Consider the following 16,379-nt stretch of genomic DNA (forward strand, 5'->3'; position numbering starts at 1 on the left):
ACCTTTTGCTCCAGGGAGCTGTAATTCTTAAGGCAGACAACTGGTTAAGGTTTGTAAAAAAAAAGGTACCTCATCTTGTGAATTGAACTTAGAAGCAAACTTCTCACTTTGAACTGTTTGTTGTGTGAGAACAGTAATCATGTTTTGTCCTTGTAAACTGCCTTTGATTGGGGCCGGGATAGCTCAGGCAATAGAGAAGCCTGTTATTAAAAAACACAGAGCCTGCAATTACTGCAGGTTCGAGCCCGGCCCAAGGTTGACTCAGCCTTCCACCCTTTATAAGGTAGGTAAAATGAGGACCCAGATTGTTGGGGGGGCAATAAGTTGACTTTGTAAAAAAATATACAAATAGAATGAGACTATTGCCTTATACATTGTAAGCCGCCCTGAGTCTTCGGAGAAGGGCGGGGTATAAATGTAAACAAAAAAAAAATTATTATTCCGATTCCGGCCTTTTGATTTTCACCTTTCTGTCCCAAATGTTTCTGTTGATTCCAATTAACCTGTGATTTTTCTAGTCCATCTTACTAGCCCTTACCCTGTGGAGTCTCTGACTCTAGCTGGATTATTAAAATATATTGGTCATTTTCCCATATTGCAGTGCATTTTCTAGATTCATACTAAAGCAGCGATATTCAGACAGGTTTTATATTACTTAAAAGTAAGATGAAAGCTACAATAAATCAATAAAAATAACTTTGAACGGTCACTAAATGAACTGTTATATATTGAGGACTACCTGTACCAGGATTAAGACTTTTATATTTATTTCATTTCTTTGACCTGTCTTGCTTATTCAACCGGATTTTTGTTTTTTGTTTTTTACCTTTTCTGATTTTTTTTTTAATCAACTCAGAAAATTCCAGACAGTGGGTAGATAGAAAATATAGTTTTAAAAATTAACTATATTTATTGAAAAGCAGTTGCAATTGTTTCTGGTATCCATTTGAACAGATTTGGATTTTTTCTTTGCTGTTTGTAGTGATTTATCTTTGTAAGAAATCTGCAGTCCTGAGACAGTGCTCAACTCAGGAGTGTACTCTTTTATGCCAGGTCTGCAAGATCATTAATCATAAGTGCCTCTGCAGGTTAAAGTATTGATGTACATTGTGATTCTTACAACTTTCCATGTGATGCATCCCACTATTTTACTAATAACAGTAAACAAATGTTGTTCATTACCCCCATGGAAAGTTTGCCATTCTCTAGTTAGAATTATGACTGACCCAATAAGATAGATAGCGTGTCCATATTTTAGATTTCCTATGACCATGCTTGTAAGAGTGGCCATTTAAGTTCAATCGTATTTAACATGGGGTGAGTTATCAACTGTACGCGGATGACACCCAGCTGTACATTTCCACCCCTGACCACCCCAATGTAGCTGTTGAAGTGTTGTCTCGGTGTGTGGAGGCCGTACGGGTCTGGATGGGGAGAAACAGGCTCAGGCTCAACCCCTCCAAGACTGAGTGGCTGTGGATGCCGGCATCCCGGTACAGTCAGCTGCAACCGCGGCTGACTGTTGGGGGCGAATCATTGGCCCCAATGGAGAGGGTGCGCAATTTGGGGGTTCTCCAGGATGGACGGTTGTCTTTTGAAAATCATTTGGCGACCGTCTCCAGGAGAGCTTTTTACCAGGTCCGCCTGGTCCGCCAGTTGCGCCCCTTTCTAGACCGGGATGCCTTATGCACGGTCACTCATGCCCTCGTCACTTCTCGCCTGGACTACTGTAACGCTCTCTACATGGGGCTCCCCTTGAGGTGCACCCGGAGACTTCAGTTAGTTCAGAATGCAGCCGCGCGGGTGATAGAGGGAGCCACTCGTGGCTCCCATATAACACCGATCCTGCGCAGGCTGCACTGGCTACCTGTGGTTTTCCGAGTGCACTTCAAGGTGTTGGTTACCACCTTTAAAGCGCTCCATGGCATAGGACCGGGATATCTTCGGGACCGCCTTCTGTTACCACATGCCTCCCACCGACCGGTACGCTCTCATAGAGAGGGCCTCCTCAGGGTGCCGTCAGCCAGACAGTGCAGGCTGGCGACCCCCAGGGGGAGAGCCTTCTCTGTGGGGGCACCTACCCTCTGGAATGAGCTTCCCCCAGGACTTCGACAACTTCCAGACCTCCGGACTTTTCGCCGCGAGCTTAAAACATATCTATTCTTTCGAGCAGGACTGGCTTAATAGGGTTTTAAATATGGATTTTATTGGGGTTTATTTTATATTTTGTATTGTATTTTAAATTTAGGCTATTGGAATAAGTTTTTTAAATATTGTTTTTATTGAAATGTATCGTTTTTATTTTATCTGCCTGTTCACCACCCTGAGTCCTCCGGGAGAAGGGCGGTATACAAATTAAATTATTATTATTATTATTTATTATTAACAGTAAAATCATTGGTTTGTGTTGTTGTTAGTACAATCTTCACACACGCACACACACACGCACATTTCTTTATTCAGTCATGGATCAGCATGTGTACAGTCTGCATTTTCCACATGAACATGACAGCCTAGAGCAGGCCAACACATTTATATCTGTTATTCACTTGAGAATATTATGAGATTCTTTGAAGCTGTTTCATAAACAAGAAAAACAATGTTGAATACTAAAATCTTAGCAGGCATCTCCAGTTGACCACTGTTTTCATTACTCAGTTTGTTCCAAAAGTGTTTGAAAGCAATATACAATCATTCTGCAGTTCAGAATTCCTGAAAACAGATGAAAATTACTATTTAAAAGCTTTACAACCAAAATCCCACAGCTCTACATAAAATGGTAAGAAAGAGAGAAAAATTGAAAACCTCAGCAGCTGCTTTTCAACAGCTGTTTTGGGGATGAGAAGAGAAAAACTGTTAATCTTAACCATTTTCAAGTTTCCTTTCTTTGTCTGGACTACTTAGGAGTTTTGGTATCTTCTATCTTCCCAATTAGCATTCTAGTTAAGGCTGATGGGACTTGAATATTAGATGAAGGGTCACATTTCTGATGTAAAGATTAAGTGGTACATATATTTGTTTGGGCGGTATATAAGTTTGATAAAAAATTGATAAATTTAATAAAGAAATTATTTTATAAATAAGCAAGATGCAACAGATTTTCCTTACCTCACATTTTTAGTCAAACAAATTTGTTTCATCTTCCGTTCCAAAAGGTGAATTTTATTTTAAAAGCAATTTTTCATTGCAGAAGCAATGCTCTAGTAGATTGTATTATTAACTGACCACAGATGAACATGTTTCAGCCCATTATCATATACAATGCTAAAAGCAAGGAAGTCAGAAAATATTTTTCCAAAATCCAAGTGATAGAGAATATTTTTCCCTAGTGTTTGGGAGCGGGAGCGGGAGCGGGGGCGGGGGGGGAGATCAAATATCACATTTTAATAAAAAACACCTTATTGGTACTTTTAAAAGGTTATAAAAAAGCAAAATTAAACACACTTTTTCTGTCACCAAATATTCTTGGATACATTTTACTTCATTTGAATGTGGTTGGAGGTTATAAATATAATCCCCAAGTATTTGCTAGGCTAACTGAATATCACATGCTGAGTAATCTACCTCACATTTTGGTGTCATGCCATTGCATACTATGTTAAATATGACCTCAACTGTTCAGTGTCCTCCTCCTTCTCTGTCATTATTGAATTCCTGACTGAGAAGATGAATCTTGTGTTCTGATTGGCCCTGAGACTCCAATAAAATTGATTGATGGGCTGACTGACTGTTCTGCATACTCCTGTGTGTCATCTCTGAATTTAGCCCTTTTGAATTGTTAGTTTATTTATTAAATTTGTGTACCATCCAACTCGCATCAAATCTAGGCAGTTCACAAGTAAAAACATTTTTAAACAATTACAACAAATAAATAAATAAAAAGTAAACGATAGCAAATATGACAATAATTGGATACGAACAGGAAAAAAAGGACTATCCAAAGGGGCTTGGCTCACTCTTGCTAAATGCTAGGGAATGAGCCAGGTCCCTTCAGAACACCAGTGGTGTTAGTAAATGAAGATTTGAGAACTATGGCTAAGTTTTCTTTTATTACAATCTTCTATATCTTGTGTATTGTGTCTAAAAATGTAATATTAAATATAGTACTATAATAGGTGGACAGCCTAGGTCAGTGAACTTCAGTAACCTATCTTGGAAAGCATTAGAGAATGAAAATAATTCTTGCCTGAGCTGATACACTATACAGTAGTGTGTTCAGTCCAAGCAACATTTCTCTGTCATAGTATAATTCTGCATTTGCATGGTAGTGGTGGATACTCCCTGTGCAAACATAACTTTAGTGGTAATTAATATTGTTCCCTGTCAGCTAGTTTCTGTTCCCAGGATGAAAAAAGTGATGGAGTTCTGCTGTTCTGAAAGATATTTGTAAAATCTTGTCAGAGAAATATTTATTATTTCCCCCTATTCTTTGAAATTCGGGAACTGAATCAAGTAACAATGTAGAATTTAACACATTTTGCTTTTTTCATTCTGGAATATTCAGTATTTACTTTTTATTCATGTGGCAATAGATAATAATTTGTGACATTAAGCTGGTTTTTCTACGGCAGTTTATAATCACTAGGGATATACTGTAGATTGAATTCACATGTTGTACCAAGCCAAGTCTCAGTTTGTTTAATTTTATTTTATTGAATAAATTACAATTGGTTGGCTTTCTAGAACATTTAAAGCCATTAACATGGTCTGTGAATTAATTGGCTATATTCACACCATGTGCAAAGCCAAAATTAAATAAGTTATATATGTCATATAATATTCCAAAAAGTTGGCCTCAGGTTACAGCATTTTTTTTTTATTTACATTTATATCCCGCCCTTCTCCGAAGACTCAGGGCGGCTTACATTGTGTAAGGCAATAGTCTCATCCTATTTGTATATTTATATACAAGTCAACTTATTGCCCCCCCAACAATCTGGGTCCTCATTTTACCTACCTTATAAAGGATGGAAGGCTGAGTCAACCTTGGGCCTGGTGGGACTCGAGCCTGCAGTAATTGCAAGCAGCTGTGTTTCTTACAGCCTGAGCCACCCACGGCCATTTCATGTTTTGTTTTATTTTTTCTTCTTGACCCTTTGTTTATCTGTGATCTGATCTGTGTCTGCCAATAAATATCATTCAAAGGTGATTTTAATATAGACAGTTCACAAAAATTAGCCGTCTGGTTCATTTTATGTTCTTGTGCAAAACTACGGGTTTTAACTAGACATAATAAAAGGCTTTTGCTCTTCTGGGCATTTAAAAACTTGGCTTAAAATGACCACTAGAAACCGCTTGAAAGTGTGGGATAAAATATAGCACTGATTTCTGCTATCATTAACACTGCTTGTGTGCTGTGCCTAGCAATTAACTCCTTATGTTGTTAGGAAAACAATGAGGAAACCTAGCATTAACATTCAGTATTTATTTTCAAAGTGGAAAATTCCTACTTATTCATAGTGACCAGCATGCTATATAATTTATGTGTGTGACATCTACACAAATTAGCAGTCTTGCTTCTCCAAATGTTGGCACTTATGTAGTCAAAATAGCTAGTTCTAGTTGTACCAGAGGCTCTCCAAAACAAAAATAAAAACTCAAATAAACCAATCAATCCTGGGAGAATGAACTATATAGCCTAGGTTTGAATTTGCTCATTTTTTACAGAGCGTTGGTTGACTGAAGTGGGGAGAAATGGGGGGGGGAAAGGGTAAAATGGAGTTCTGTAGACAAATAGCTGCCTGTAAAGAGAATGGAAAAACTTCACACTGTAGTAGTTGTTGCAGTTTTTACGGGGCCAATCAATGCTGTTTTACTGTAATATTTTAGTCAGTATACCTACTAAACAGTTTTAAAACAACCAGAGGTTAAAAGCCAAGGCCTTGTGTGAATAACCAATATATGACTAATTTATCCCCCCAAAAAATTATGATGAATATTTGTTTAACTATTTGTATAATTGGTCTCCCTACTTTGTGAATGCATAGTGTAAGTTAGCCTTAACAGATAAGAATTTAAGAGAATAGTTTTCATATGACAATGAGAATAATAAATAATTGTAAACATTTTTTATCAAGTAATAGATTATGGAATGGTTATTAGGAAAATAATGTTATAAGAAGTTAAAAATAGATATTTTAAAACAAGTTAAAATGCTAACCCTCTTTTTTTTTCCCCCAGTGGAAACTTGTTTGTGACAATGACTGGAAAGCACCATTAACTGTCTCCTTATTGTTCGTGGGTGTGCTGTTGGGATCCTTTATATCTGGGCAGCTATCAGACAGGTATAGAATATGTATGATAAGCTCTTTATTTATTATTTTCATGCACAACTCATTCAGGATCACATTTTAGGATGTCATTTTTGTCCAGCACTATATATTTATCTCTAATTAGATAACATTTATTCATTTATAATTATTGGTATGCCATTTACATCAGCAGTTCGCAATATTTTGTATGCAAATAAAATATTAAAATATTGTTTTAAAAATCTTTAAAATGTGGTACTTTTTTAAAAAAAAGTCCACAAAAGACTTGAAGAAAAGGTTGGTATTTTTTGTCCCAAAGGTGCTTTTTCCATTTTTTTGTTTTTTGTTTGAGAACGTTTTGCTTGTCATCAAAGAAGCTGCTCAATTGCCTTTCGGAAAAAGCGCTTTTGAAACAATCATGACCTGGATGATTGAGAATCTCCATAGATGTTGGTATTTCTTCTGTTTTCCAAACAATCAAGCAGGGAGAATAGCCTTACCTCAGAGTGTAACCTGTTTCCAGGGTGAAGAGGCTGCCACTAGGAATGTCATTTTTCCTTTTCCTACCCCTTTAGTTGCTCCAAGGGTCTAAAATCCAACCATCTGTTGTTTTCTCATGTTTTTTGTGTATGTATTAAATTTAAACTTGTACAAAGAATCTTTATCATCATCTTTCTTCCTTTAAAGGTTTGTTGAAATTTCATAAAAAGATTCCACTGCGGTCTTCATGTTCATATGTTTGAGAATTGGCATATCTTTCTAATGCTAATTAGCTGGTCTCGGCTAGTTCATTATTTTCATAAACTCTTGTTTAATAGCCATCTGATTTGTTTTTATTATTATTTTTGTCTCATTACAGATTTGGTCGGAAGAATGTGCTGTTTGTAACAATGGGGATCCAGACTGCCTTTAGCTTTATCCAGGTCTTCTCAACAAGCTGGGAGATGTTTTCTGTTCTCTTTCTTATTGTTGGAATGGGCCAAATATCTAATTATGTGGCAGCGTTTGTTCTTGGTATGTGATTGTCTTTATGCAAACAGAAATTCTCAATAGCCTGACTCACTGGCTCAGTGAGGGGCATCTTTAGTTTCTGTCTTCTCCACAACAGTATTTCCAACATTGCTAAGCAGAACATAATTTAAAAACGTATCTGATAAAAGTAGAACTGGTAGCCAACCTTCTTATTTTAAACTTGCATTGAACGTGTATGTTTGTTGTATACAACTGGAATGAGCATCTGATATGAGATACCCTTAAACTCTTCTGATGTTTTGACCATGCACTATCCTTCCTGCAAGGGCATTAACAACATCCAGTGTACATCAGCCGGAAGGAACAATTTTATTCCTCACTAATGGCCTTGATGATTGTAATACACTTGCCAATTGGTGAGCTTCTCAACCCTCTCCGGTTGTTTTTCAGCTATGGTAGATTATTTCCCCTTACTTAAATATTAATATTTTTTTAACAGCTTGCTCAACGGTCTCGCAGAAGAGGAGGAATTCTTCTCCTATTGGAAAATGTTTTTTATCTTTGTGATTCAATCTCCTCTCCTCCATCTCTTTCCTGTGAATGTGTTTGTAGGTAATATATGCTCACAACCTACTATCACTGCATACTATCTTCTGAACACAAAATACATAGTTTTCTGTATACCTATAATACAAACTACCAAGAGGTTGTGCCTTGAAAGAGTGGCTGACAGGTAGAGCAAGAGTGTTCAGGCTGGCTCCAAAGTACCAGTTCAGATCTGATTCTGCATTCCTTCAAGTAAGAATGGTTGAGATACAGGTAGTCCTCGATTTACAACAGTTCATTTAATGACCGTTCAAAGTTACAACTACTGAAAAAAGTGACATGACTTTTTTCACACTTACAACCCTTGCAGCATCCCCATGGTCACATGATTTACATTTGGATGCTTGACAACTGACTCACATTTAAGACAATTGCAATGTCCCAGACTCACGTGATCCCCTTTTGCGACCTCCTGACAAAGTCAATGGGAAAACCAGATTCACTTAACAACCATGTTACTAATTTAAGAACTGCAATGATTCACTTATACAAATGTGGCAAGAAAAGGTAAAATGGGCCGAAACTCACTTAACAAATTTCTCACTTAACAACACATTGGGCTCAATTGTGGTTGTAAGTTGAAGGCTACTTGCATATAAACTCACAGAAGAAGCAACAGTTCAATGTATTTTCATCAGTTTTTCCCATATTTAGTACATAAAATAATTGGTTTGTATATTACAGTAAACGTGTTAATTCATTCTTCCTTGTTTGAACAGGTGCAGAAATTCTTGGCAAATCCATCCGCATTATATATGGCACATTAGGTGTCTGCATATTTTATGCATTTGGCTACATGATGCTGCCACTGGGTGCATACTTCATTCGAGACTGGCGATTGCTGTTAATGGCTCTTACTATTCCTGGGCTGTTATATTTTCCATTGTGGTGGTGAGTGTTTACTATTTTGAAGTCCCCATTGCCCTTCCCAAATTAAATGACAACACCTTTTATGTTAATTGTGATAATTGACATAATTAAGGTACAATGGGTACCAGCTAATCTTGATAATTGGTTTTTGATTTATTAATGAAATAGTAGTACTAAGTGATTATTTTGCTACTTATTTGCTAATAAGCAATCTGTTCCAAACAAAAATGGCTAAATTGGATTGGATTCCTAAGGAAACAAAAATAAGTTAACAGTTCTCTTAGAACTACCGTACATTGTTAAGAAAGATTTAGGATTTGAATGCAATGCAAGTGAATGCAATTATACAGTGAAGAGCATTAGTGCATTAAATTTCTGACCCATTCCCCTAAAGTTTCAGACGAAGAAAAAGACCCACAAGAGAGAATGACTTGGGAAACATGCATTTCTCTCAAATTTGGTCTAGCACAGTTTGTTATTCATCCAGATTTGGTTCATGCTCAACTTATTAGAAAGGACTTAGTAGCATTTTTTACGATAATAAGTAATAGTCATGCCTTAGGACAGGGGTGTCAAACTCACGTTGTCATGGTGGCATCATGTGATGTATTGGGACTTTTCCCCCCTTCAGTAAACCAGGCGTGGGCGTGGCCAGCGCGTGACGCATCTGGTTCATAGGCCAGGAGTTTGACAGCCCTGCTCTAGGATATTCAGTCCTCACTGCATATTTTAAAAGTATAAAAGTCCTACTGAAATACTGTATTTTCTGATATACAGTTCATTTTTACTACCCATCTAGTAATAAAACAGTGTTCTGAATTTAATTTTTGTAACTAATAATAACTTTTATATAAATATATTTCTACAGTGTACTTGGTTGGTGACATAAAAAAATCATAGGATCTATTTTGAAATTCAAACACAACTGTGGGGACGCTGCAACCCCCCATCACATGTCTCTTCCCTCCTATCTCAGACACCCACCCATCTCACCAGCACTCATAAAGCTACTGTGACACAGGAGGCCTCACTCCACCACACCTGGTGGGGCAGTCCCTCTCCTGCCCAACCAGACTCAGATCCACTTATTTTTGCCTTTTGTGCAGCTGCTGACAGGTGTGTCAAACTCTAAAATATGAGGTGCAGACAGACAGCTAGCAAACACAATATTTCTGAAGGATAAAAAGAGGATTGTTCTAACTTTCAGGATAATCATAATAAGAGTGCCATCTCTTACAAAGTTTCTGGCTAGAAAGCTAGTGAATGCGATGTCTCTGAAGAGTAGAAAGGCTAGCACATGAAAGGGAAGACCTGTGGTGGGCTGGAGAAACAGTGTGTATTGCCTTACACACTGTAAGCCGCCCTGAGTCTTCGGAGAAGGGCGGGATATAAATGTAAATAAATAAAATAAATAAAATAAATAATAAATAAAATAAAGGATCTGAGCTTCATTTCTCCAGCCCACCACAGACGTTCCCTTCTGCTCATGGCTACTTCATGCCTACCCTCTTTCAATTGACAGTTCTTTCACTCCATCCACTCAATGACCCATGCGATTACTTAATGACCACAGCTGAAAAAGCGAGGATTGTGGTCATTGAGCAAAGCTGTCATGTGGGCCTCTCAATTAATAACCATAACAACTTAACAGCCAAAATTCAAGGTCCAGTTGTAGTTGTATGTTGAGGACTACCTATATATAACTGTTCAATTCTCACTGGCTCAAGGTTAACTCAGCCTTCCATCCCAGTTCGGTAAAATGAGGACCCAGATTGTTGACGGCAATATGCTGATTCTGTAAACCGCTTAGAGAGGGCTGTAAAAACACTATGAAGTGGGTACATAAGTAAGTGCTATTGCTATTGCTATAATGAATTGGAAATTAACCAAATGGATCCATTTTTCCAAACTTTCTAAAAAAAACTAAGCTATGCTGTAAATGCATTGTAGGTTGTTATTAATTAATCTGTGAATACAGATTTGGATGACCTTTTGAGATCTCTTGTTGTTCTATGATTTTATATCTTGGTTTGTTTATTATTTGGCAGTAGTCTGATGTAGGAAGATACATTGTAATAATGTTTATTCAGCAGGATCTTCAATCAAATCATTCTTCTGAGTTTAGAGTTAATTCCAAAAAAACTTTAAAAAAAAATAGAAAAAAGCTACTAAATAACAATTCTGCCATTGAACAACTGTGTGGATAATTTATTAAAAGCATATAACATATTACACCACAAGATGGTGCCACTGTACTCTTAAAAATTGGAGAAGATACACCAAGCTAAAGTACTTTAGAATCCTATGTCCCAAATTTTGAGATATCTGTTAGTCCATAGTTATTTTATTTCTAGAACAAGTTTAAATATATTGAGCCACTCCATCTGAAATGCTTGGATGCAGCTAATTCCATCAATCAGAGCCAAGGTATTTGTGGAGCATCCCGACAGCGATAGGCCTGATCACAGTTTCTATTATATTGACCTTTCCTTAGAGAACTCATTTTTTCCAAACTTTCTAAAAAAAACTAAGCTATGCTGTAAATGCATTGTAGGTTGTTATTAATTAATCTGTGAATACAGATTTGGATGACCTTTTGAGATCTCTTGTTGTTCTATGATTTTATATCTTGGTTTGTTTATTATTTGGCAGTAGTCTGATGTAGGAAGATACATTGTAATAATGTTTATTCAGCAGGATCTTCAATCAAATCATTCTTCTGAGTTTAGAGTTAATTCCAAAAAAACTTTAAAAAAAAATAGAAAAAAGCTACTAAATAACAATTCTGCCATTGAACAACTGTGTGGATAATTTATTAAAAGCATATAACATATTACACCACAAGATGGTGCCACTGTACTCTTAAAAATTGGAGAAGATACACCAAGCTAAAGTACTTTAGAATCCTATGTCCCAAATTTTGAGATATCTGTTAGTCCATAGTTATTTTATTTCTAGAACAAGTTTAAATATATTGAGCCACTCCATCTGAAATGCTTGGATGCAGCTAATTCCATCAATCAGAGCCAAGGTATTTGTGGAGCATCCCGACAGCGATAGGCCTGATCACAGTTTCTATTATATTGACCTTTCCTTAGAGAACTCATTTTTTCCAAACTTTCTAAAAAAAACTAAGCTATGCTGTAAATGCATTGTAGGTTGTTATTAATTAATCTGTGAATACAGATTTGGATGACCTTTTGAGATCTCTTGTTGTTCTATGATTTTATATCTTGGTTTGTTTATTATTTGGCAGTAGTCTGATGTAGGAAGATACATTGTAATAATGTTTATTCAGCAGGATCTTCAATCAAATCATTCTTCTGAGTTTAGAGTTAATTCCAAAAAAACTTTAAAAAAAAATAGAAAAAAGCTACTAAATAACAATTCTGCCATTGAACAACTGTGTGGATAATTTATTAAAAGCATATAACATATTACACCACAAGATGGTGCCACTGTACTCTTAAAAATTGGAGAAGATACACCAAGCTAAAGTACTTTAGAATCCTATGTCCCAAATTTTGAGATATCTGTTAGTCCATAGTTATTTTATTTCTAGAACAAGTTTAAATATATTGAGCCACTCCATCTGAAATGCTTGGATGCAGCTAATTCCATCAATCAGAGCCAAGGTATTTGTGGAGCATCCCGACAGCGATAGGCCTGATCACAGTTTCTATTATATTGACCTTTCCTTAGAGAACTCATTTTTCCCCAAACGCACAAATGTCACATTTCCATCACATCACCTTTAATATTAGGTGCAAGTGATGCTGTGTTATTTGCGCTCCTGTTTCTTTACTTTTGTTGCTGTTCTTGTCCACTCTGTATGATGGGTCATTTTCATGTCTTTGAAAGCTTTCTGATGTAAACCAGAAAAATCACATTTTCAGACATTATAAAATAACGAATGATCTTATTTACCTTTGTTGGGAAAAGGGAAAGCCTTCAAGTTACAGCATCTCTGCATTTTTCAAGTCTAAATAGCATATCAGCAAAATAATCAACTTACATTTTACAGAAAAAAAGAAAATTCAGTAGAAGAGGCATCCTAGTTACCCTTCTCTTTGTCGTGTCCCACTCCTCCGCTGACGGCCGGGTCAGGGAAATCCGAATCAGGTGTGCCTCTGCAGCTCTGCCAAAGTCCTAGCAAAGTCCTCAGGGCAGGCAGGAGACCAGAAAGTGACTTCAGCAAGATATGTTTAGACTTTGCCTGACTCAGAGAATGCCAGAAAGCAGATCCTTTATATAGGCCATGGGGTGTGGCTCCATGACTCAGCACTTATCCAGGCCTGCCCCTCCCTTCCTTCTGTTGCCTCCACCCATCAAGTCTTCTGACGCGAGGGTCACTCCAATCGGCAGCTGTTGGTAATTGACCTTCCTCAGGCTCACATGCTGTGGAGGAGGGGGAGGGGTCTAGTTGCTCCGTTTGCCTGGGCATGGAGCCAGAGCTGGGGCTGGAGATACTTGCTCTTCTTCAGCCTGTCTGGGCATGGAGCCAGGGCTGGGGCCGGGAGATGCCCCCTCCTCAGCCTGTCTGGGCATGGAGCCAGGGCTGGGGCCGGGAGGCATGCTAGGACATTCTTCAGCGTTCGGAAGCAGATAAGCAGACCCCGGCTGCGGTGAGAGCGGGCAAGACACAACACTCTTCCCTATTCTCCACTAAGGACAGCCAGTCCTTTCAATAATTTTTGGACCAGAAAAGGGAACATTGCCATTGAGGGAAAATTTCCTGGATGCCCATTAACCAGTTTTCTCTGGCAGTCAAAACTGAAATAGTCCCGGCGGCAAAGAGCCCTGTAGCTGGATAGAAGAGGCAATCTTTCAGTGAGCCAGTTGGAGCTCTGCAACTCTCTCAGGCTCCTCTTCTATGTGACATAAAACATTTACTCAGAAGAGGACTTAATGCAGTTGTCCAATGAAAAATACTAGTTTCCTTCCAGATCACCTTGATCCAGCCTCAGGCTCCCTCAGCAACAGACCAGCCTGAAAATGGAGTTCTGATGTGAGGGTATATACATTTTTAACCCAAGCATTCTTAGCTGACTAAAGACTTTCTTAATGGACATATTTTTTCCTGAAATAGGATTTGCTTGATAACGTGGGAAAAATATTTGGTGATATGTATATCATTAGGTCTGCAATTCAAGTTATTCTATTGATGTATTAAAATACTTGCAGGTACATTCCAGAATCTCCTCGCTGGCTACTCTCTCAAGGAAGGATTCAAGAAGCAGAGGATATCATTCGTAAAGCTGCAGAAAGGAACCATGTTGTAGCCCCCGAAGTAATATTTGATCTTGCTGAGGTAACCATGTGTACTGAATTTGCGAATAATTTATTGCCATGCTCCTGTGCTTGGACAAAAATAACATGAATTAAAATATTCTGTCCTATAAGTCCAAAGCCTTCCAGACCCTTTTCATGAAATTGCTGGTTATTGATTCTATAACATGATACTGGGACATGATTCTAAAATAGGTACTTCTTATGTGAAAATTATTCGATGCCATTTGTTGTAAATTTGCAGCAGTTTACTTAACATACTGTCTTTTTCAAACACAGTCACGTCCGAAATTGTTGGCACCTCAGAAATTTTTCCAGAAAATCAAGTATTTCTCACAGAAAAGTATTGCATTAACACATGTTTTGCTATACACATGTTTATTCCCTTTGTGTGTATTGGAACAAAACAAAAAAAGGCAGGGAAAAAAGCAAATTGGACATAATGTCACACAAAACTCCAAAAATGGGCTGGACAAAATTATTGGCACCCTTTCAAAATTGTGGATAAATAAGATTGTTTCAAGCATGTGATGCTCCTTTAAACTCACCTGGGGCAAGTAACAGATGTAGGCAATATAAAAATCACACCTGAAAACAGATAAAAAGGAGAGAAATTCACTTAGTCTTTGCATTGTGTGTCTGTGTGTGCCACACTAAGCATGGACAACAGAAAGAGGAGAAGAGAACTGTCTGAGGACTTGAGAACCAAAATTGTGGAAAAATATCAACAATCTCAAGGTTACAAGTCCATCTCCAGAGATCTAGATTTGCCTTTGTCCACAGTGCGCAACATTATCAAGAAGTTTGCAACCCATGGCACTGTAGCTAATGTCCCTGGGCGTGGACGGAAGAGAAAAATTGATGAAAGGTTGCAATGCAGGATAGTACGGATGGTGGATAAACAGCCCCAAACAAGTTCCAAAGAAATTCAAGCTGTCCTGCAGGCTCAGGGATCATCAATGTCAGTGCGAACTATCCATTGACATGTAAATGAAATGAAACGCTACGGCAGGAGACCCAGGAGGACCACACTGCTGACACAGAGACGTAAAAAAGCAAGACTACAGTTTGCCAAAATGTACTTGGGTAAGCCAAAATCCTTCTGGGAAAACGTCTTGTGGACAGATGAGACCAAGATAGAGCTTTTGGTAAAGCACATCATTCTACTGTTTACCAAAAACGAAATGAGGCCTACAAAGAAAAGAACACAGTACCTGCAGTGAAATATGGTGGAGGTTCAGTGATGTTTTGGGGTTGTTTTGCTGTCTCTGGCACTGGGTGCCTTGACTGTGTGCAAGGCATCATGAAATCTGAGGATTTAACAAAGGATTTTGGGTCACACTGTAGAGCCCAGTGTCAGAAAGCTGGGTTTGCGTCTGAGATCTTGGGTCTTCCAGCAGGACAATGACCCTAAACATACGTCAAAAAGCACCCAGAAATGGATAACAACAAAGCGTTGGAGAGTTCTGAAGTGGCCAGCAATGAGTCCAGATCTAAATCCATTGAACATCTGTGGAGAGATCTTAAAATTGCTGTTGGGAAAAGGCGCCCTTCCAATAAGAGAGACCTGGAGCAGTTTGCAAAGGAAAGTGGTCCAAAATTTCTTCTTTATAGGAAGTGACTGGTTTCAGTTATTTTTTTCCAAAGGGTGTGCAACCAAATATTAAGTTAAGGGTGCCAATAATTTTGTCCAGCCCATTTTTGGAGTTTTCTGTGACATTATGTCCAATTTGCTTTTTTTCCTCCCTTTTGTTTTGTTCCAATACACACAAAGGGAATAAACATGTGTATAGCAAAACGTGTTACTGCAATACTTTTCTGTGAGAAATACTTGATTTTCTGGAAAAATTTCTGGGGTGCCAACACTTTCGGCCATGACTGTAAGTAATGTTTGCAGGTTATCTGCTTATAAGCCAACAGGTGTCGTTTGATTCTCATATGTATGTATTATTTTATATAGCTGCAAGAATTGAATTCCCAAGTTCAGCAGTCCTGCAGCATTTTGGATCTAGTGAGAACCCAAAATATACGAACAATCACTATCATGTCTGTGATTCTATGGTAAGCAACTGATAAATCAATTCCTAGAAAATGCCCAACTTTCCAAAGTCCAGATTTCAAGAAGACAATGTCATGAAATTATTTTATTTACTTGCAGATAAATAAGGGCATGAGACACTTCTTAGACTTGCTCATGGAAATCTATATATCAATCTAAATCTTAAGCATTTATTAGCCCAAGTACCATCATCTTTGAAAATTAGCTTTCAAAATATCATCCACTCTAGAGATTTCATATCTCTCTGCTTAATACGAGTATGTCAGTCTCAGATGATTTTCTAGTTGAACTGTTTCCAGGAGCAAGTTTAAATTCTCCACATACAAACTATT

The 16,379-nt window shown here is 37.8% G+C and overlaps 1 protein-coding gene across 2 annotated transcripts in view; it reads left to right on the forward strand.

Moving 5' to 3' along the window:
- LOC131189726 (organic cation/carnitine transporter 2-like) overlaps positions 1 to 16,379 on the forward strand; it is a 33,235-nt gene that overhangs the window by 10,202 nt on the left and 6,654 nt on the right. For both annotated transcript variants that reach the window (XR_009153112.1, XM_058166053.1), the window contains exons 2-6: positions 6,181 to 6,284; positions 7,111 to 7,265; positions 8,549 to 8,720; positions 13,884 to 14,010; positions 15,949 to 16,049. Coding sequence is in view for 1 of the 2 variants with exons in the window: in XM_058166053.1 (XP_058022036.1) it covers positions 6,181 to 6,284; positions 7,111 to 7,265; positions 8,549 to 8,720; positions 13,884 to 14,010; positions 15,949 to 16,049 (659 nt within the window). In the remaining variant the exon portion in view is untranslated. The remainder of the gene's footprint in view (positions 1 to 6,180; positions 6,285 to 7,110; positions 7,266 to 8,548; positions 8,721 to 13,883; positions 14,011 to 15,948; positions 16,050 to 16,379) is intronic.

This window comes from Ahaetulla prasina, chromosome 2 (genome assembly GCF_028640845.1).
Source record: "Ahaetulla prasina isolate Xishuangbanna chromosome 2, ASM2864084v1, whole genome shotgun sequence".
In the NCBI taxonomy this organism is placed as follows: Eukaryota; Metazoa; Chordata; class Lepidosauria; order Squamata; family Colubridae; genus Ahaetulla; species Ahaetulla prasina.